We start from the raw sequence: 23,638 nt of genomic DNA on the forward strand, positions 1-23,638 counted from the left end.
CTTTTTTGTCAAGGGAGGATAGACTATAAAAAATGGAGGAGTATAATGGAAACTGCATACAACAACCAAGTTGCAACCATACTACGTGAACCTGTCATAAAAATTGTATAATGGAGAACAACTGCAGATTTAATAATTCGTCCTTTAGTAGCTTTCTTCTTTAGGCTCACACAGGACATGATAAATCTATTTTAGCCTCTATTGAAGAAGCGACGTACCCTTTTTCCTGTATACTTTAACTTCCCTCAGGATCCATTACTAATTTTGGCTCAAAACATGGCGTCAAATAACTTCACCAAACTGCTGTGTGTGAACCAGGCCTTAACCTTAGAGCCTGCTGCTCATGTGAACAGAAGCAAGTTAAGGTCATCTGCTTTACTAGGAAGAGCTAAACAAATACAACAAATTGGATGACCTTAGGGAATATCTCATTATCTGATTTATTTTTTGGATCCATCAGAAGAGAGAATTATAATTCCTTTGTTTATATTTCTCATTTCTTTTAAATCTACTTCTTTCTTTTAAAAAAAAATGCCGTTTTTCCCACTTTTTCCAAATCCCTTCTTCAACAATAATATTAGTAGTGATTTCTATAAATATCATGTAGAAAGTACAGCAGAAGCACCTCGTGTAACTCTGACTGCCATGGCTGCCATTCTGGGACATTGTCCATTTGGACGGCGTGATCCGTATTTTCGGTGAAGGCCCTAACCATTTTTATAGGCTCACAATCACATTAATAAACTTTACAGCTCATATGGAATCATGGCCAGAATCTAGGCTCCTCCTCAACTTAATCCCTCCAGATAAGACGTGGCCAACACTAGAGATTCCTACAGATCCCAAATGAGATACAAACACACAACAAAAATGCAAACATGTGGAGGCTTCTTTTTGACCTTTTTTTTTTTTGTAGTCTAATAAATTTAACCCTTTATATTGATATTGATTTCACAATTCTGAATAATATACTGCACTCAATATTGAATATACACTGGCTAAAGCGCTTTAGGTTAAGTTCTGGACGATGAGTTTTTGACACAAAAAACAAAGCGTCTTACAGTTCCAGGAAAGTGGATTAATAAAAACCTCATGCCCCTTTTGCTTCTTTTTAACCACAGGTCTTTTTAGTGTAAAATGACCCGTTGTGCGTTATTGAAATCCACAGCATGTCAATTTCTCTTTCAGGTATGGTAATTTTTATGTGCGGATTTTCCCCATAGAATTGCATTAGAAGCAGAAAATCTGTATGTAAAAATCGCATACATGTTTTTAGTGCGTTTCTGCTGTGGAAATGCACTGAAAATGCATGTAATCCACACATGACTGTATAAATAAAGTTTTGTTGAAGCTAAATACCAGGAAGTATCAACAACAAAGCAGCTTTAATTAAAACATGACACACTAAAAAGAGGCAAAAACACTAGGGTCAAAAATGCATTAAATACACGTGTAATATAATGCACTCGAAAACGCAATGAAAAGTAACTTAATTTACCTAATAGGTGCAGAGAGTCAAATACTCACCAAACACTCATTGTGGAAATGTAGCTTTAGTGTCAAAAAACATTTATAAAGAGCATTTGTCACCATTTATTAGGTGCAGTCAAGGTTGTTATGTAATCTGAATATTTCATAAAATTATGTCACTTATTTTGAAAGTGTTCGAGCAATAACTTCTTTTTATATTGAAGCTGGCCAGGCATAGAGATGAGGTCAACCACATACTGTCCCCGGCCAAATGAATGTGATGCATCTGTGTTCCTATCCAGTAACCAATTGTAATACACCACTTGAAATTACTTTTCATATCGATTTCCTTGGGTTTCTCATAATCCTCTCCTGGATGTCTGGAACAACCGAGAGTGTCTGAACACACGTCTGTCTATTAAGCTATATTTTAATCATCTACGTATCCTGTGTTACACTACCTGTAGTAAGGGGCTAGACAAACCTCTGCGCAGAATGTGTATTTTCTCATTGAACGTTTCTACAGATTATATTTTTGCTCAGTAAATGAATGTGACCTACTTCTGACAGGCCAGTCAGCTGTCAATTTTCACACTTTGATTTCTATGTTATGTTTTTTTTCCATAGACAATAATGTAAATTATTAAGAATGCACCATTCTTAAAATAGTTTTCCAATTTTAGAAAACCTCTCTCTTTTGGCTGATGGGAGGAAATGAACAATTCCCCAGCTGCCTCCGGATTCAGTCATAGAGGTCTGGCTTCAGTCACCGCTGTCAGTCAGTGCCAGGGGGGTGGTTATCCCTATGTACTGAGTGGTGACTGAAAGCCGGAGGCTGCTGAGGAATAAAATTGATTTCCTCCCGACAGCTTGGCTGTCAGTATGACGGCCGTATGGCATTAGAACACTATTAATTTGCTGATTAACCCCATATCTGCAGGTTAATAACGTTTTTTTTGACAAGTTCCCTTTAATCTTACTTATTTATGCTACTATGTTACTGACATCCTCAATTGTGGAAATATAGAAAGGTATTTTGGGTGATGATCAGTTTAAATTTGACCAAAAAAATATCATGGCATATTGCATCGGATGCTGTATTACTCTAATATATTACTTGTAGGAGAGAATATCTCTGTAATATGATGCTATATGGAGACACCTTACAATGGTACATTGACGCTATATATTGTGGATTTTGCCATATTATAGAGCAGTGGAGCCACCATGCATTGTAGCAAATAAAAAGATGTTCTTCCAAATGGGCAAAATGTAATTAATTTTAGGGTAAATGTATAACAAACATAATATTATTATTATTATTATTATAGCACCATTTAGTCCGTGGCACTTTACAAGTGAAAAGGGATATACATAATAAAAACAAGTACAATAATGTTAAACAACAGAAGTCGATGACTGGTACAGGAGGAGAGAGGACCCTGCCCGCGAGGGCCACAGTCTACTATTTGTGGTTGTCTATATATTTACTTGTAGACACACTTTTTTTTTTATAGGAAAAGGAATAAGAAATAAAACAATATCTAACGTTACCTGCAGACAGTGTTGGACTGGGTTGGCAAAGGCCCACCAGTAACATTGATTCTTGGGGCCCACTGTTCAGTTACATGCAAAAATAACCTGAAATTTACTTTTCCTTCTATAATGTTAACTTGGCTGGCTTGCTTAATGAATGATTAGATTATACCTTTTTCTGCAACTTGTGAATCAAGAGTGATAGAACTACTCGTTAGTACTCCTTCACAGGGGCCTACCGGAGGATTCTCCTGCTCCCCTGTGGGCCAGTCCGAGCCTGCCTGCAGAAATGATCTGCTAGACATAACTAAGTTTGAGCTTTTCTTTGCACTGATGAGCCCTCTACTCTTATATACCCAACATCTTAACATACTTGTGTGAAAGCGTGGCTGGTGGGTGATCTGCACTTACCATTTCTTGTCTCCAACCAGATGTTGCTTTACTGTATATCCAAAGAACGCATCCTTGGATCCTTGGATAATCCTTGGCTTCTTGTCATCAATGTTGAATGTGTCAGTCACACCTAAAAGAGAAAAGATGGAGAATATAAAGAGCTGTGCACCTCCAGAAGATTAAGCATTACCTGACCCTATCCTCACTTCTCAAAGGTAATTTGTCAGCAGTAAAACTGCTGACGGACCTTGATAGGAGACCTGTAGAGATGTGAAAACATATCTTTATGTAAATTGTTATAGTGAGTATAAATGAGAATGTGACATTTTAATAAAGCTCCAGCAAGTGCTATCTGGGCGGACCCTTATGCTGAAAAACTCTGAGCTCTCTGCAGTAAGCAAGACATAACCCCTCCCTCCGGCTCATGAGTGACAACTGTAGCATCCAATCACGAGTCCACTATAGCCATCAATCAAGTGCAGAGGGTAGGGATCAGAGAGCGTTATTGCAGATTGCTGAGAGCGCGTCACTTCCAGGACCTGCCCAGATAGTAGTAACAGGGAAGACACTTACTTGCTTAAAACTTTATTTTCTCACTAAAACTCATGCTGCTGCTAAACACCTATTCAAGTTTTGCTTTACCATCTCTACACATCTCCTGCTTATATTCAAATTGTGCATATGACTCGCCCCCTGGGCCGTGGGGCACTCGGAACCGGGCAATGGGGAGACGATGGGGGTAGTAGTGGCAACCCGGTCCCGTGGCTCAGGGTGGTCAGACCAGTGGCAGTCTTTTATATGTTTCAGGTAATGTCCGACTACGCCACCCGTGGATTGCGGTCAGTGCTAACCGCCGCTGCAAAGCAGACCGCTGAGGCTGATGGTGTATGCAGCTGAGGTAGTGTAACTCCCCACGGGAGGAGTGCAGCCCCAGGGCAGTGTAGTGGATGGTGGGGGTGATGGTGCAGGGAGTCCCAGTACCGATAGTGCTGGAGGAGCAAGGAACACACAGACAACGTGTTGCAGTCCAGGGTCTTTTACTCACCGTTCGTATATTCCCAGTCACTTCTGTCAGCAATGACCGCCCGAGCCGTGCTGCGTCCGCCAGGAGAGGGGCTCGGTCAACCCCCAGGCAGTTCAGGAATATGGCACAGGACCCCCTTCTTTCCTTTCTCTGGCCTGCCTCACCAGTGACCCACTTTTGTCCAGCTGCTGCGGATCTGCGTGGGTAAACATGGGCCCCATTCCCCGCTGTCCTATATGGTGCCTTCCTAGCAGGTTTGATGAGGTGCTACACCAATAAATGGTCACAGCCTCCGGTCTTTGGCTGAGGGTTGTTTCTCCTCCACCAACTTGGGATCCGGTACCCTTAATCTGCCTGACCCTTCACCCGAGACTCTCATGGGCTCTTAGGGTCCCTTCTGCCTTCTTGTTTCTGAGCCCTTCTACACTTTGGGTACTTCTCTTCCTGTTTCTGTTCCTTTCTGTTCCTTTCTCCGGCTCCGGCCTTCACCCTAGGCCTGCCTCGTGGAGCTGGGCCGAGGCTGAGCCACAGCTCCCTGTCACATCTCCACTCTGCTTCTTCTCTGACTGAACTGACAAGACCAAGAACTAAGATGGTGCCCACCTTATATACCTCCCCCTAGTGTGTGAGCTCAGGTGACCAGCAACCAATGAGCTCCTACCTATGCTACAGAAACCGTCCCCTTCTGCTCCTACATCACAGGGTATTCCTCCCCCCTCCCCACTCCAGCCAGGGACATGGTCTGTCGTGCCTGCATTTATGTCTAATGGGAGCACCGTTGAACTGTCCCTCAGAAATGGGGTGTGTGTGGTGTATGCAGCTAACTGAGCCCTGGTCCACATTCCATCCTTACCCGGGAGTGGAATATCACACTTCTGGCAGAGGTGCAATACCCCTGTAGCGGCCGAACCCTCGGGGTGCTACACATACAGTAGAAATGTGTTTCAAAATGTAACACCATATTGATAATGTAAGTTGATGAAAACACATAAAAGTAAAATATCTGTATCTCATGCAAAGATAATTAAATCATTACTACCACCTATAAGAACATAGGTCCTGATTCATCAAGACCAGCATTGTTCAACTCGGACTTGATCAAGGGGCGTTGTGGAGTCAGACGCTCCTGATTAATTTAGAAGCGCATGTTCCATTGGGGACCGGAGTAAGATTTCTGGCATAATGAATGCCACAGCTCGTCATGAATTAGATTACGTGTGGCGTTGCACCCCAGTCCTGCCCCATTTTGGTAGACCTGGGTAAAACTGGAGTGAAAAGTCAAAAAGTCATCAAAACTCAATGCTATGCAAAAATCTTGATACTTTTTAAACGATTTAGGTGTGTAATAGCTTTGATGAATCAAAGCCTTATTCTTGACAAAGAAGCAGTTGATGGCCACAACATGTAACAATGTATTTGGACTCTACATGCCACCATTTTTTATTTACAATGAAACAATTGAGATGCAATTAAAGTGCAGATTTTCAAGTTTAAATAAAAGGGGTTGAACAAAAATATCCAGTGAAACGTTTAGGAATTGCAACTATTTTTCTACAAAGCCTCCTCATTTCAAGGACTCAAAAGTGATTGGACAAATTAACTTTACCAGAAATAAAATGTTAATTTTTAATACTTTGTAGAGAATCCCTTGCAGGCAATGAGGGCCTGAAGTCTAGAAGCCATGGACATCACCAAACGCTGGATTTCCTCCTTTGTGATGTTTTGTCAGGCCTTTACTGCAGTCGACTTCAGTTGTTGCTTGTTTGTGGGTCTTTCTGCCTTAAGTTTCGTCTTAAGTATGTGAAATGCTGCTTGATGGGGCTGAGATCTGGTGATTGACTCTGCCATTGCAGAATATTCCACTTCTTTGCCTTAAAAATCTCCTGGGTAGCTTTTGCAGTATTTTTGCAGTATGTTTTGGGTTCATCTATATTGTAAAGTGCCGTTCAATCAACCTCTCTGCATTTGGTTGAGTCTGAGCAGAAAGTATCTCCCTGTACACTTCAGAATTCATGTCTTTGGTCACATCATCAATAAACACTAGTGACCCAGTGCCGGTGGAAGCCATGCATGCCGGCACCATCACACTGCCAGTACATTAAAGAAAATGATTGAACAAGCATCGTGTTTGGAAGGGTTGACAATCTTTAATATCATCTCTTTCTTAAAAGAACATGGCAACACAGCTAAATTTTACAAAGTTGCATCCGAACAAACCACAAGACTTCCTGAACTGTGTCCTTTATGATGAGACCTAAGTGGAGATGTTTGGCCATAATGCCCTGTGCCAAGTTTGACGAAAAAAACAAACAGTATTGCAGCTCAAACACCTCATACTAACTGTCAAGCTTGGTGGTGGAGGAGTGATGATTTGGGATTGGTGTGCAGAATAAAGAAAAGGTGTTGCAATGGCCGTGTCAAAGTCGACACTTCAACCCAATTGAAATGCTATGGAAGAAATTTAAGAGAGTTCTGCGTAACTGAACGCACATAAACCTCACATGACTTAAAGGAGTTGTCCAGTCTAAAACGACTTGTGAATCCTCACATCGCGCGCACTGCGAGGATTTTCCTGTGTCGTTATGGAGAACTGGCGGTCATGTGACCGCAAGTGTGCGATATACATGCTTCCAGTCACATTCCGACTAGACTGTTTCTGGCCTCGCTCAGAACATTTGCATTGAGCTAGGCCGAGCCTATTTAGTCGGAATGTGGCTGGGAGGATAAATATCACACACTTGAGCCGAGATCTCATTCTGCGCATGTGCCACCTCTGCTGCCATTTTCCTAAAGACCGCTGAATGTCAATCTGCACATGCATTGGCACCTTTTTCATGAAGACCGCCACCAGCGAGAGTACCGTCCATAGCTAAAATGGCACCGGCCCAAAATTTAAATGAATTCAACAGAGGCAGCAGAGGTGCCGTGGCTGAGCCCTCTGAGCCGAAGATCCTACCCACAGTCTCGCCCTGAAGCACGAAGCATCGAGGAAACCAAAATTTCTCATTTTGATTTAACGAAAACTAGGCTGCAGATTTTTACACTAAATGTATGCATGAAATCAGTATGACAGTGTAGGGGGTCAGCCCTTACTGGACATTGAATTACACTGACCTTAAGGCACCATGCTCCCCTCTCCCCAGGAAGTGGGAGAGATCTGGTGTGGGTCTGAGGTAACAGACAGGACATTTGCCTGTGTCCTGAAAAGGAGAAACAATAAGAGGACTTGATGTTCTCTGGTGAAAAGATAAAGTCTGGACTATTGCAAGATTGGTTGTTAGGACTGTGTTCAAAAGTAAAGAGCTGCATCGCTCCTCCAGAACAGCTTCCCTGATAATTGGTGACTTGAGGTAACAGATAACAGTGTGTCACCCATCCCTCATCATTGAGAGGGAATAAGACTTACCTGACTGGAAAAGAGAAAGAGACCAAATATACAGGAGAAAGAACTCAAGTGCAACTTATCCGCCTCAGCGTCATCAGAACCAAACAGCAGCTGTATGTCTATTCCTAATCTGCACAATTGTGAGTGAAACACTGATACCGTACTGTGTGAGGGTGTAGCTTAGTTTTTTTCAGTTAGGACGCTGTAGCAGCGTGGCACAATTAGCGGAAAAGCCAGATAGTGAATTAGCCGAGAGTAGTTTGTAACCCTGATTTACACTGTTTGTATTGAACTGTCATTGCCGTAGCTGGAGCATAGTCTGACATGCTTCAACTATTTCTCCTTATATTCATGTTATTAATATCATCATTATAAAAACTGTTATTCTTATCTTCCGGCATACACTACCGTTCAAAAGTTTGGGGTCACCCAGTCAATTTTGTGTTTTCCATGAAAACTTATACTTTTATTTATCAAATGAGTTGCAAAATGAATAGAAAATATAATCCAGACAATGACAAGGTTAGAAATAATGATTTTTATTTGAAAGAATAATTTTCTCCTTCAAACTTTGCTTTTGTCAAAGAATGCTCCATTTGCAGCAATTACAGCATTGCAGACCTTTGGCATTCTAGCTGTTAATTTGCTGAGGTAATCTTCAGAAATTTACCCCCATGCTTCCTGAAGCCCCTCCCACAAGTTGGATTGGCTTGATGGGCAGTTTTTGCGTACCATACGGTCAAGCTGCTCCCACAACAGCTCAATGGGGTTGAGATCTGGTGACTGCGCTGGCCACTCCATTACAGATAGAATACCATCTGCCTGCTTCTTCCCTAAATAGATCATGCATAATTTGGAGGTGTGCTTTGGGTCATTGTCCTGTTGTAGGATTAAATTGGCTCCAATCAAGTGCTATCCACAGGGTATGGCATGGCATTGCAAAATGGAGTGATAGCCTTCCTTATTCAAAATCCCATTTACCTTGTACAAATCTCCCACTTTACCAGCACCAAAGCAATCCCAGACCATCACATTATCTCCACCATGCTTGACAAATGGCATCAGGCACTCTTCCAACATCTTTTCAGTTGTTCTGCATCTCACAAATGTTCTTCTGTTTGATCCAAACAACTCAAACTTTGATTCGTCTGTCCATAAAAATTTTTTCAATCTTCCTCTGTCCAATGTCTGTGTTCTTGTGCCCATATTAATCTTTTCCTTTTATTAGCCAGTCTCAGATATGGATTTTTCTTGGCCACTTTGCCCTGAAGGCCAGCATCCCAGAGTCGCCTCTTCACTGTAGACACTGGCGTTTTGTGTGTACTATTTAATGAAGCTGCCAGTTGAGGAACTGTGAGGCGTCGATTTCTCAAACTTGAGACTCTAATGTACTTGTCTTGTTGCTCAGTTGTGCAGCAGGGCCTCCCACTTCTCTCTCTACTCTGGTTAGAGCCTGTTTGTGCTCTCCTCTGAAGGGAGTAGTACACACCATTGTAGGAAATCTTCAGTTTCTTGGCAACATCTCGAATGGAATAGCCTTCATTTCTAAGAACAAGAATTGGCTGTCAAGTTTCACATGAAAGTTCTCTTTTTCTGGCCATTTTGAGAGTTTCATAGAACAAACAAATCTAATGCTCCAGATTCTCAACTATCTCAAAGGAAGGTCAATTTTATAGCTTCTCAAATCAGCCAAACCGTTTTCAGCTGGGCTAACATACTTGTGCAAGGGTTTTCTAGGGTTTTCTAGTCATCCATTAGCCTTCTAAAGGCCCCGTCACACTAAGCGACGCTACAGCGATCCCGACAACGATACGACCTGTCAGGGATCGTTGCTGCGTCGCTATGTGGTCGCTGGTGAGATGTCAAACAGTCAAATCTTCCCAACGACGCAGCAACGATGCGGCGAACCGTAACGATCTGTAACGATGCACGCCTATGTGTTTCTGTGTCTGAGTCGTTAACAAGGTCGTTGGTAAGGTGTCAAACACACCGATGCATGCTACCCAGCGGGGCTTCAACGATCAAAGAAATGTCCAGACCTTTCCGACACGACCAGCGATCTCACAGCAGGGGCCTGGTCGCTGCTAAGTGTCAAACGTAACGAGATCGCTACTGAGGTCGCTGTTGCGTCACAAAACTTGTGACTCAGCAGCGATCTCGCTTAGTGTGCCGGGGGCTTTACACAGTTAGCAAACACAATGTACCATTAAAACACTGGAGTGGTGGTTGTTGGAAATGGGCCTCTATACACCTATGTAGATATTGCAATAAAAACATTAACAATGTATAGAGTGTGTTTCTGATTCATTTAATGTTAGCTTCATTGAAAAAAAAAAAGTGCTTTTCTTTCAAATATAATGAAATTTCTAAATGACCCCAAACTTTTGAACGGTAGTGTATATCCTCTTTTTACTTAATAAAGTCGGTATTTTGTTTCTGCCTCCTCGCTTGCTGTGCCGTACTTGAATGCCACCTTGCTTGTTCTTTGGACACCGCTACAACAGCGCCATACTTCCCATTTCTTTAGTTTAACATAGATATTCCTGCGGCCAGGTTTCCTTTAAGGACAAGGTGTTTTTCTATGACCTGTTACATAAAACCATACAATTCAAATATGCTATACTTTGTTTTTCTCATGGCTGTAATTTTCTGTGTTCTTGTGACAGTAATTGTGATGAGACATATTTCCCTGCATACATGTTCAGCTCATGTACTATAAGAATCCTGTAGACTTTATGGGATCTGTTGCTATAATAAAAGTTAATTTGTTAAAATCCAGGCTTTCATTTTCTCTAAAAATACCATTTGTCATTTCCATCAAACATTCCACAATTATTCCACTGTCCACTGAACTTTCTGGAAATAACCTTTTGGATTATTCAGACGGTTTGTGGCATATCTAGGACAAGCTGACAATGTTTGTTTTAGGCTTTTTTTTGTCTTTACATGTGGACTGTAGTGGTTTCCTCTGCTATAACCTCTCAGCTATACCAGACTTTGTTTTTCTTTCATTCATGGCAGAATTATTTAGCATGATGTTAGATAATTATAAAGGAAAGTGCAAGCGAAATTGAGGAAGTTAAAACTTTTGACATTGGACACCAGTGTTACAAATGATAATACATTCACAATCACTATGCCTGGAAGAGCTAAACAGAATTAATACAGTATATAAAGCCTTTGTTAGGCTAGATTGACATGGTTGGGCACTGCTCTTATGTGTGTGCTGCCCTTATTGAGTATACCAAAAGTATGTCCTACTCATTTCAATAAAACTGCGTGTAAAAAGCACTTGCAAAGTAGAGTCAATGGCAGACATCTGTTCCTAAGCATACACTTGCATACATCTTTTCTTACCTTTGAAACTTCAAAAACTCTTACTGTCACTTTGTTAATTCTCGACTGGACCACTGTAACTCTCTAATAATCGCTCTTCCTCTCACTAAACTCTTCCCTCTCCAATCCATCCTGATTGGAGCAGCCAGGTTCATATTTCTGTTCAACAGTTATACACCAATGCTTGCACCCTGTGCCAGTCATTGCACTGGTTCCTCATCCACTACACAGAACCAGTCATTGCACTGGTTCCTCATCTGCTACACAGAACCAGTCATTGCACTGGTTCCTCATAAGCTACACAGAACCAGTCATTGCACTTGTTCCTCATCCACTACACAGAACCAGTCATTGCACTGGTTCCTCATCTGCTACACAGAATTCAACAAAAACGTATCACACTCACTCTCAAAGCTCTGCATAGTTTTGCATTGCACTACATCTCCTCCCTCATCTCCATCTAACACCTTACCTATGCTTTCCATTCTGCTAATGATCTAAGGCCCCATTCTGCTAATAATCCTCTATAATCTGAACTTTCCACTCCAATCACCAAGAGTTGAACCAGTTCTCTGCAATGCACTAACCCAGACAATCAGGTTAATTCTCAGTGTCCACACTTTGAAGTGTCCCCTAAAAACACATATTTTTAGGTAAGCCTACCAAATCTCATTAGTCTAAATTTTTTCATTTCTCTTTTCCTACATTTTGCGCAAAATCTGATCCTTTCTATCATCTGTTCCCACACGCTGCATGCACTTAGTAGAACTTTGTATCCGAATATAGACAGACACGAGCTGGTGAACGTTTTACATAGCTTTGCATGTATACCCTTATTTATTATAAAGATGGCTGGACCATACAATAAGTGTCAGTGGGACTTTCTGAGACAGTCCTGATGAACGTATTAAGGTAATATATATGTATATGCTAATTAACAAGAAGGTGCAGCGTTCCTTTACCAAGAAGACTAAACCTGCATCAAATACCATAATAACCTACTTCTATTTGTGACTGACGCCCCGCCCCCCCACTAGCTGTCCAAGTGCTAATCGACGTCAGTGCACCAATGAACAGATGAGAATGTACTTCACTGTGCATAGCCAGGGAGGCATTGTGAGTCCCATTCAGCCAACAAGTTGTGACAACTTTAATTACACATTAGAGACCTTCTTACAAAATCTGATGCAGGACTATGTGGTGAAGGAACACCTCAACAGACTATTATTTGCTAATTAGCATATAGTGAAAGAGTGATATAAATTGTTTAGGCACAGATTCAAATATAAGTCTGGAACGACGAGGACATTTTTAAAATGAAAGAATAAACCTCTGATGTGTTTTTTTTGGTAGTTTTGAAAGCTTGGGGGACATGACGGCTGACAAGTTCCCTTTAATCACTGATTAGGATCACCTCCTTCACTGCTAAACCCAAAATCAGCAATGTCAATGAATAAAATAATAATTTTTGCAATAATAATAATTTTATTTTTATAGCGCCAACAGCACTTTACAATTTTATGGAGCTGCATCACTTTACAATTCAGAGGGGACTTATACAGACTATATCAGATATTACAGAGTTTAACATTTAATACATACCAAGAGGAGTGAGCAAGCTTACAATTTACAGGAAATATGGGAGACACAAAAGGTAAATGGAAAAAGTGTTTGTCATGTATGGTCCAGTCATCAATATAAAAAATAGGGTATTCAAATAACACTGCATGAACCGGTCACCAGCCAGTATCTGTACAAGTACACGTACAAAGTGTTAATGAGTGCATGGAGGATGGGTAAACAGAAGATATGAGGGACCAGATATTGTGGCAAATTTAGGAACGGCAAGAAGGGAATAGTCAAATTAGTGAGGTGATAGACCAGTCTAAAGAAATGCGCCTTTAGGCCACTCTTAAAACTGTGGATACTGGGAATTAATCTAATTTTCTGTCTTGTGCATTCCAGAGAACTAGCACAGCATGAGAGAAGTTTTGGAGACATCAGTGAGAGGTTTGGATTATTGAGGATGTCAGTCTGAAGTCATTAGCAGAATGCAGAGCCAGGTAGAGTGATAGACATAGTTGAAGGCGGATTCTAGAGCAATGCAGAACTGTGGAGAGCTTTGTGGATGAGAGAGATAAGTTTGTGTTGTACTCTGTAGTGGATGGGCAACCAGTGCAATGACTGGCACAGGTTAAAGGCATTGGTGTAATGGTTGGACAGGAATATGTTCCTGGCTGCTTAATTCAGGATGGATTGCAGATGGATTACAGAGGGGAGAGTTTAGGTTTTTGAAGTGCATGTGACATGAGCGAGTGAGCGATCGGATATAGGGAATGAAGGAAAGATATGAGTCAAATATAACCCCGTTGAGAAAGCATTAATTCTGCATGAGAGTTATGGTAGAACCATACCGAAAATGGCAACATTGGGTTTAGAAAGGTTAGTAGAAGGGGAAAACAAAAGAAGTTCAGTTTTTGACAGATTCAGTATTATATAGAGGGTGGACATACTGTTAGAGACAGCGGACAGACAATGCCTTGTATTAAGGTGGGAGTGATGTTAGGTGAAGATGTGTATATTTTGATGTCATCAGTATATAGATCGTATTCGAAACCAAATCTGCTGATAGTTTGTCCAATAGGGGTGGTGTATAGAGAACAAAGGACGAGGCCTAGGACTGAACCCTGAGGAACCCTGACACTAAGGGGGAGAGGAGAGGAAGAAGAGGCGGCAAAAGACACAGTGAAGGAGCGGTCAGAAAGATAGAAGGAGAACCAAGAGAGAATGGTGTCCTTGAGGCCGATAAAGCGGAGCACAGTGAGCAGGAGCTGGTAATTCACAGTGTTGAATGCTGCAGAGAGATCCAGGAGAATCAGCAGGGAGTAGTGACCATTACATTTAGCTGTTAGTAGATCATCAGAGACTTTAGCAAGGGCAGTTTCAGTAGAGTGTAAAGAGAGGAAACGGGATTGTAAAGGGTCGAGAAGAGAGTTTTGAGACGAAGGGAAGATTAGAGACTGTAGTTAGCAGTGCAGTTCTGGTTGAGGGATGATTTTTTAAGCAATGGGTGTATGACGGCTTATTTGAAAAAGGAGGGAAAGATACTGGATGAAAGATACAGGTTATATATTTTAGTTAGGTGGGTAGTGACAGCTGGGGAGAGGGACTGGAGGAGGTGAAAGGGAATGGGGTCAGTGGTGCTGGTTGTAGGAGGAGCCGGGTAACTTAGTCTTCTGTGATCGGTTTAAACACAGGAAGTGAGCTTGATGAAGTGCGGGAGGGAAATGAATACATCGTATTAGAGGATTGGGAGAAATAAAATAAAGCTACACAATATACAAAATCATTTCCCATAAACTCCAGGGGCGGAACTACCGCCCGTGCAGTCTGTTCATTGAACGGGGGCCCCGAGGGAGAGGGGGCCCCTCCAGCCTCCAGCAGGGCCGCCATCAGGGCATGACTGCCCTGACTCCAGTATGGGGCCCAGCCGGTAGGGGCCCCCTTGGGGGCCCCCCTCTTGTGCGTCTCTCTCCTCATGGGGCCCCCGGCCCCATGCTAAGCGCCGGGTCCGGGACATCTCAGCACTGCGCTGCTGCGGCAGCGCTTTCATGATTCCCCTGACTTCCGGTCATGTGACGGCGCTGGTGTCAGCGATTTGGACGAGCGCCAGGATTCTGCAGGGATCACATGGGGGTAAGTATAACAAGTTTTTGTTTTTTTTAAATACAATTTACTAGGAGTGGGGGGAATGGGAGATGCACATGTGGGGGAGGGGGATGAGAGAGGTGCACATGTGGGGGAGGGGGATGAGAGAGGTGCACATGTGGGGGAGGGGGATGAGAGATGTGGACATGTGGGGGAGGGGGATGAGAGATGTGCACATGGAGGGGATGAGAGAGGGGCACATGTGGGGGAGGGGGATGAGAGATGTGCACATGGAGGGGTGAGAGCTGCACATGGGGGAATTGGGAGAAAATGAGCTGCACATGGGGGAATTGGGAGTAGGGGGATAATGAGCTGCACATAATGAATGTGGGGTGGGGGAGAGTAAATGATAAATGATGATGGGGTGGATGGGGTGGGGAGAGCACGGACATGATATAATGAATTGGGGCAGGGGGTGCATGTAAATAATGAATGCGGGGAGCAGGAAGTATAGAGTAGGAGGCGTTGCGGATGCAGGAGTGTAACTGGTAACAAATTGGCGGAAAGAGTAGAGGTTCTAATTAAATTATATATTAAGTGCCTATTTACAGTTAATGGGGGCACCGTGGTGGATTACAATTTATATTTGGAATGGTAGGTTGCATAATAACTAACCATATATTGATGGTGGATGCACGTCTGTATTCAGCTGCGTAATGTAGAAGTTGGGGAATGTGCTCTAGATAACTGTGTTATTTTATGCAGAGACGAGTCCTGGCTGGAAGACGTGATGGCGGTCTGTGCTGGATGAAGGAGAAAAGCGAAGATGAAGGACTTCACCTAGAGACGTCACCAGTGAGTCAGTGTATTACATGTACACTTACACTATATACTATGTACCGGGCTCCTGTGTATAATGTCACTGGTGATCACTGTATTACCTGTACACTGACACTATATACAGAGCTCCTGTGTATAATGTCACTGGTGATCACTAGATTACCTGGACACTTAAATTATACATACCATGTATAGAGCTCCCGTGTATAATGACACTTATGGTAATATTAGTAATGTGGTGGTAATATTAGTAATGTGGTGGTAATCTGGTCATGGTGTGGCAGTTTTTCCCCCTTCTGTGTGGTATTATTCGGTCACTATGTTGTGGTAATATGTGGTCTGGTCATGGTGTGGCGGTATTCCCTGTATGTGGTATTATTGGTCATTTTAAAAAAAAAATATATATGACACATTCCCTTAAAGAAAACTAAATAAAAATATATCTAAAAAGAGTATTGGATATTTTAAGAAAATTTTAATAGGTTAGAGTAGGGCCCGGCCAGAAGAGTCTACCTTATCGTGGTGGCGGCTTTAAAAATCTTTTGGCCAAAACAAAAGCTGATGGCTATGCATGTGGCACCGTCACATGGCCGAACGTCAGGAGAGCCTGGTGGCAGCGACGTGGACGAGCGCCAGGATTCTGCAGGGATCGCAGGGGGGTAAGTATAACAAGTTTTATTTGTTTTAAATACAATTAATTAACTAGGAGTGGGGGGGGTGAGAGATGCACATGGGGGGGATGAGAGATGCACATGGGGGGGATGAGAGATGCACGGGGGGGATGGGAGATGCACGGGGGGGGTGAGCTGCACATGGGGGGGAGGAGAGCTGCACATGGGGGGGATGAGAGCTGCACATGGGGGGGCGAGAGATGCACATGGGGGGGGTTATGTTTACATAACTTTGTTGCCTTATGAAGCGCAGGGGGGGGGCCCAAAAATTTCTTGCACAGGGGCCCACTACAGTCTGTGTCCGCCCCTGATAAACTCTATATATCAACCTGTTCTGCTTCTCCTGCTCTGTAATATGCTGCCTAAAGATAAGACTTCATGTGTAAGGAGAAGGATATATTGCCCACGTTCGTCCTTGAAGGATATGTAAATTGGTGTAATGTGTAATGTGAATTGACACTTGTGTTAATGATGGTTAAGTATAATGTGTATATGTGAAGTTTGACAGTAGTGGTAGTGAAGTATATGTGAAGTTTGACAGTAGTGGTAGTGAGAGTTATTGTTTGGGACTAGCCCAAAGTAGTAGGAGCTACGTTGAAGGGAAAGTGACAGTTTCCTGGTAGTCAGGCAGATATGACATGGAGTGCGCAGAAAAAGGACCTATGGTCCAATGTGAGCAGTGCCACATTCTCGGGTGACCAAAGTGAAAGGAGACCGAGAGAAAAGAGATAGCGAGATCCAGAGCAGAAGTGACTGAGAGACAGAGTGAATTATCGGAGACGGTTCCTGGGAGAGGACGCCTAACAGTAAGGCCCAGAGTTTATAATGAGCATGGACTGGACTGAGTATGCAAGATGAAGACAGTGCCCCTGGTGGGAGTTACAGATCATCAGCATTAGAGAAGATAAGTACTTGCCATTAGAGATGAGCGGTGTTCGACTAGAACTGTTCGCCAATCTCAAATTCGATTTGTTTTGGGCGGTGTTCGAGTTGTTCGACGAACCCGAACGATTTGCAAAAAATTCGGCTGTTCGAGGTTATGTTCGATAACTGTTCGTGCACCAAAAGCTTGTCCTGCATGTCTGGCGCTACTTAGAGCACCAATCATGCAGGGATTGTCTGCCACTCACTGTAATGCCACAGCCATGGTGGTTGTGGCATTACAGTGATTGCCCAAATCGATGGGAACAGTGCCAACAGTGAAACATGAAAAGCCGGCAATTCATCAGCGGCATACACCGGTACCCGACAATTTAGAACCGAAAGAATAGAGCTTCACACATAGATTAGATAGATAGAAACATGTCAGTCACACATATAAGAAGCACAGTGACAGTGTTGCTTACTGTACTTGTCATTTAGTGTAAAGGATTTATCAAAAAAAATAATAGTGTTTTCATGCACCGTCTCTTTAAAAAAGCCGGCCGGCAATTCAGCAGCGGTACCCGACAATTTATAACAGACAGAATAGAGCTTCACACATAGATTAGATAGATAGAAACATGTCAGTCACATATATATGAAGTACAGTGACAGTGTTGATTACTGTACTTGTCATTTAGTGTAAAGGATTTATTAAAAAAAATAATAGTGTTTTCATGCACCGTCTCTTTAAAAAAGCCAGCCGGCAATTCAGCATCTGTACCCAACAATTTAGAATAGAAGGAATAGAGAATCATACATAGATTAGGTAGATAGAAACATGTCAGTCACATATATATGAAGTACAGTGACAGTGTTGATTACTGTACTTGTCATTTAGTGTTAAAATAAAGGATTTATTTTAAAAAAATTGGCGTGGGGATCCCCATAATTTTAGGCTCTAGCGGAGGTTAACCAGACGGCTGGGGCAGATGTTTGAAGCCTGGGAAGGGGGTAATACCCACGGAGCTTCCCAGGCTACTAATATCAGCCCCCAGCGGAATACCTAGCCTTTACTAGCTATTAAAATGGGGGACCCCCCCAAAAAATGACGTGGGGTCCCCCCTATTTTAATAGCTAGCAAAGGCTAGGCAGACAGCTGGGGGCTGATATTAATAGCCCAGGAAGGGTTCCATGAATATTGGCCCCCTCCCAGGCTAGAAACACCAGCCGTCAGCCGCCCCAGAAATTAGCCTCGCTTTTCCCACTGCCCTGTAGCGGTGGCAGTGGGGTAATAGGGTTGGGGTTGATGTCAGCTTATAATGCCAGCTGACATCAAGCCCAGGTTAGTAATGGAGAGGCGTCTATAAGACACCCCCATTACTAACCCCATAGTCAAAGTTAAAAGAAAACACAAACACCCAGAATAAAGTCCTTTAATTGAAATAAAGACACATTCCTTTATTGTTCTAAATTAAACCATACTTACCGTCACGCCCATTCCAGCTGAAGCCAACGATCTCCTGCAATAAAAGAAAAATAATAAAGCAACCTCATCCTTACCTTTCCATGGTTCCCACGACAGCTTCAGCTCTGCTACATCGAGATAACAGGCTGGACCGCAGCAGAACGCTGCCATCCAGCCTGTCATCCCGCAGACACTGAGAAGAGCAGGCATGCTTGCGCTCTGCAGTGTCTGGCTGTGACGGCATAAAGATGAGACGAGTTCATGTCCAATGAACTCGGCGCACCTCATGCACGTCAATGACAGCGTGGGAGAATTCTCCTGCACTCAGCACTTCAGCGTGAGAATTCTCCCACGCTGTCAGTGACGTACATGAGGTCAGCTGAGTTCATTGGACATGAATGAGCTCACCTCATGCACGTCACTGACAGCGTGGGAGAATTCTCACGCTGTAGCGCTGAGTGCAGGAGAATTTTCCCACGCTGTCAGTGACGTGCATGAGGTGAGCTGAGATCATTGGACATGAAAGAGCTCACCTCATGCACGTCACTGACAGCGTGGGAAAATTCTCCTGCACTCAGCGCTTCAGCGTGAGAATTTTCCCACGCTGTCAGTGACGTGCATGAGGTGAGCTCATTCATGTCCAATGAACTCAGCTGACCTCATGTACGTCACTGACAGCGTGGGAGAATTTTCACGCTGAAGTGCTGAGTGCAGGAGAATTCTCCCACGCTGTCAGTGACGTGCATGAGGTGCGCCGAGTTCATTGGACATGAACTTGTCTCATCTTTATGCCGTCACAGCGAGACACTGAGGAGCGCAAGCATGCCTGCGCTTCTCAGTGTCCGCGGGATGACAGGCTGGATGGCAGCTTTCTGCTGCGGTCCAGCCTGTCATCTCGATGTAGCAGAGCTGAAGCTGTCGTGGGAACCATGGAAAGGTAAGGATGAGGTTGCTTAATTATTTTACTTTTATTGCAGAAGACATTGGCTTCAGCTGGAATGGGCGTGACGGTAAGTATGGTTTAATTTAGAACAATAAAGAATTGTGTGTTTATTTCAATTAAAGGACTTTATTCTGGGTGTTGTGTTTTTTTAAATACTTTACTAGAAATTCATGGTGGTCATGTCTAATATTGGCGTGACCCCATGAATTTCGGGCTTAGGGCCAGCTGATAATGCCAAGCTGGCCTTAACCCCTTTATTACCCAGTGAGCCACCGCACCAGGGCCCTGGATGAGTTGGGTACAGCGCCAGAAGATGGCGCTTCTATGAACGCGCCATTTTCTGGGGCGGCTGCGGACTGCAATTTGCAGCGGGTGGGGCCCAGAAAGCTTGGGCCTCCCTGCGCTGCGGATTCCAGATCCCAGCTGCCTAGTTGTACCTGGCTGGGCACAAAAATAGGGCGAAGCCCCACGCATTTTTTTTTTTAATTATTTCATGAAATTCATGGAATAATTAAGAAAAAAAGGGCTTCCCTATATTGTTGTGTCCAACCAGGTACAAATAGGCAGCTGGTGGTTGGGGGCAGCCCGTCCCTGCCTGCTGTACCTGACTGGACACAAATATAGTGCGAAGCCCCACGTCAATTTTTTTTAAATTATTTCAGGAAATTCATGAAATAATGAAAAAAAAATTGATGTGGGGCTTCGCCCTATATTTGTGTCCAGTCAGGTACAGCAGGCAGGAACGGGCTGCTCCCAACCACCAGCTGCCTATTTGTACCTACCCGGACACAACAATATAGGGAAGCCCTTTTTTTCTTAATTATTCCATGAATTTCATGAATTTAAAAAAAAAATACGTGGAGCTTCGCCCTATTTTTGTGTCCAGCCAGGTACAACTAGGCAGCTGGGGGCTGGAATCTGCAGCGCAGGGAGGCCCAAGCTTTCTGGGCCCCACCCGCTGCAAATTGCAGTCCGCAGCCGCCCCGGAAAATGGCGCGTTCATAGAAGCGCCATCTTCTGGCGCTGTACCCAACTCATCCAGGGCCCTGGTGCGGTGGCTCACTGGGTAATAAAGGGGTTAAGGCCAGCTTGGCATTATCAGCTGGCCCTAAGCCCGAAATTCATGGGGTCACGCCAATATTAGACATGACCACCATGAATTTCTAGTAAAGTATTTAAAAAAAACACAACACCCAGAAAAAAGTCCTTTAATTGAAATAAACACACAATTCTTTATTGTTCTAAATTAAACCATACTTACCATCACGCCCATTCCAGCTGAAGCCAATGATCTCCTGCAATAAAAGTAAAATAATAAAGCAACATCATCCTTACCTTTCCATGGCTCCCACGACAGCTTCAGCTCTGCTACATCGAGATGACAGGCTGGACCGCAGCAGAACGCTGCCATCCAGCCTGTCATCCCGCAGACACTGAGAAGCGCAGGCTTGCTTGCGCTACTCAGTGTCTGGCTGTGACGGCATCCAGATGAGCCGAGGTCATGTCCAATGAACTCGGCGCACCTCATGCACGTCACTGACAGCGTGGGAAAATTCTCACGCTGAAGCGCTGAGTGCAGGAGAATTTTCCCACGCTGTCAGTGACGTACATGAGGTGAGCCGAGTTCATTGTCGGCTCATCTGGATGCCGTCACAGTCAGACACTGAGGAGCGCAAGCATGCCTGCGCTTCTCAGTGTCTGCGGGATGACAGGCTGGATGGCAGCGTTCTGCAGGTCCAGCCTGTCATCTCGATGTAGCAGAGCTGAAGCTGTCCTGGGAACCATGGAAAGGTAAGGATGAGGTTGCTTTATTATTTTTCTTTTATTGCAGGAGATCGTTGGCTTCAGCTGGAATGGGCGTGATGGTAAGTATGGTTTAATTTAGAACAATAAAGAATTGTGTCTTTATTTCAATTAAAGGACTTTATTCTGGGTGTTTGTGTTTTTTTTTTAACTTTGACTATGGGGTTAGTAATGGGGGTGTCTTATAGACGCCTCTCCATTACTAACCTGGGCTTGATGTCAGCTGGCATTATAAGCTGACATCAACCCCAACCCTATTACCCCACTGCCACCGCACCAGGGCAGCGTGGAAGAGCGAGGCTAAGTGACAGAATTGGCGCATCCTATGGATGCGCCATTTCTGGGGCGGCTGACGGCTGGTGTTTCTAGCCTGGGAGGGGGCCAATATTCATGGCTCCCTTCCTGGGCTATTAATATCAGCCCCCAGCTGTCTGCCTAGCCTTTGCTAGCTATTAAATTAGGGGGGGACCCCACGTCATTTTATTGGGGGGGTCCTCCATTTTAATAGCTAGTAAAGGCTAGGTATTCAGCTGGGGGCTGATATTAGTAGCCTGGGAAGCTCCGTGGGTATTACCCCCTTCCCAGGCTTCAAACATCTGCCCCAGCTGTCTGCTTAACCTCCGCTAGAGACTAAAATTACGGGGAACCCCACGCCAATTTTTTTTAATAATAAATCCTTTATTTTAATACTAAATGACAAGTACAGTAACCAACACTATCACTGTACTTATTATATATGTGACTGACATGTTTCTATCTATCTAATCTATTTGTGAAGCTCTATTCTGTCTGTTATAAATTGTCGGGTACAGATGCTGAATTGCCGGCCGGCTTTTTTAAAGAGACGGTGCATGAAAACACTATTATTTTTTTTGATAAATCCTTTACACTAAATGACAATTACAGTAAGCAACACTGTCACAGTACTTCATATATATGTGACTGACATGTTTCTATCTATCTAATCTATGTGTGAAGCTCTATTCTGTCTGTTATAAATTGTCGGGTACCGCTGCTGAATTGCCGGCCGGCTTTTTTAAAGAGACGGTGCACGAAAACACTATTATATTTTTTAATAAATCCTTTACACTAAATGACAAGTACAGTAAGCAACACTGTCACTGTACTTCATATATATGTGACTGACATGTTTCTATCTATCTAATCTATGTGTGATGCTCTATTCCTTCATGTCTAAATTGTCGGGTACCGGTGTATGCCGCTGCTGAATTGCCGGCCGGCTTTTTTAAAGAAAGCGTCTTCTGAGCAGTTTGTGAGCTTTTGGACACCTTTGAAGGTGTTTTCTATGTGTTCCTATGTGTTTTTGTTTGCCTGCCATTGGTTTTAACGGTGTTCGACGGTGTTCTAAGGTGTTCGACGAACAGTTCGACGAACAGTTCCTCGAACATCCCGGTGTTCGACGAAACGAACCCGAACACTACGGGGGTGGCTCAACACTACTTGCCATACTTGCACCATAGCTCCCTGTAATGCAGCGGCTTGCTGCATTGCCAAAATGTCTGAGGGGGTGTGTTCTGGCTGACCACGTACCTCCCCTTCAGGTGACTGATCACATGACTGTGACATCATCACAGGTCCTGTGCGCACAGAGGGATATATATATCTGGGTGGTTTTTGAAACGGAGGGAGTGAAGAGACCTGATCTCTGTGCCTGGGACACCATTAGCCCTGGAAGGCACAAGGCCTGGAGGCCACATCTGGTGAGCCTTAAACCACAGCTTTGGCAGAACAGAGCTGATGGAAGCGGCTAGACCCGGCAAAGGTAATAGACGGTGCTTTATATGGACATTGATGTTGTTACCTTGCTGAGGACTGTATCTGAAGCCAAGCGGGCATAGCTGCCACTGAAAAGGCTTTAGGATATTACATGTGTAACATTCCTGCGAGCCACTGAGATGGACTATGTTATAAGCAGTTTATGATGTGTAATAAACAGCTGGACTTTAGATTACCGGAAAATGTTGCATATGTGCTTTAATTGACTCAGTGAAGTGAGTGCCCCTCAAAATGATCAATAGCGCTACCTCACAATTGGTTAGAGAATGCGGGCAACTGCAGCCTGGTTGCAAGGGGTAACGGCACAGGACGACGAACGTGGATGCAAGCATCTGGCTGTGGCTCGGCGGGGCCACGAAGATTAAAGCATCTGGCTGTAACTCGACGGGGTTGCGGAAATTGTCGTCGCACTCAAACCTGGTTTGCTGTGGCTTGGTGGGGCCACGAAAAATTCTCCAGGGAG

General features: G+C 43.7%; 1 protein-coding gene across 1 annotated transcript in view; it reads right to left on the minus strand.

Moving 5' to 3' along the window:
• ITGA11 (integrin subunit alpha 11) overlaps positions 1-23,638 on the minus strand; it is a 191,793-nt gene that overhangs the window by 150,723 nt on the left and 17,432 nt on the right. Inside the window, exon 2 of the mRNA XM_073653470.1 lies at positions 3,418-3,529. Coding sequence (XP_073509571.1) covers positions 3,418-3,529 — 112 coding nt within the window. The remainder of the gene's footprint in view (positions 1-3,417; positions 3,530-23,638) is intronic.

The sequence above is a fragment of the Phyllobates terribilis genome, unplaced genomic scaffold (genome assembly GCF_046119375.1).
Source record: "Phyllobates terribilis strain yellow unplaced genomic scaffold, ASM4611937v1 Scaffold_11__3_contigs__length_659146591, whole genome shotgun sequence".
Classification (NCBI taxonomy): Eukaryota; Metazoa; Chordata; class Amphibia; order Anura; family Dendrobatidae; genus Phyllobates; species Phyllobates terribilis.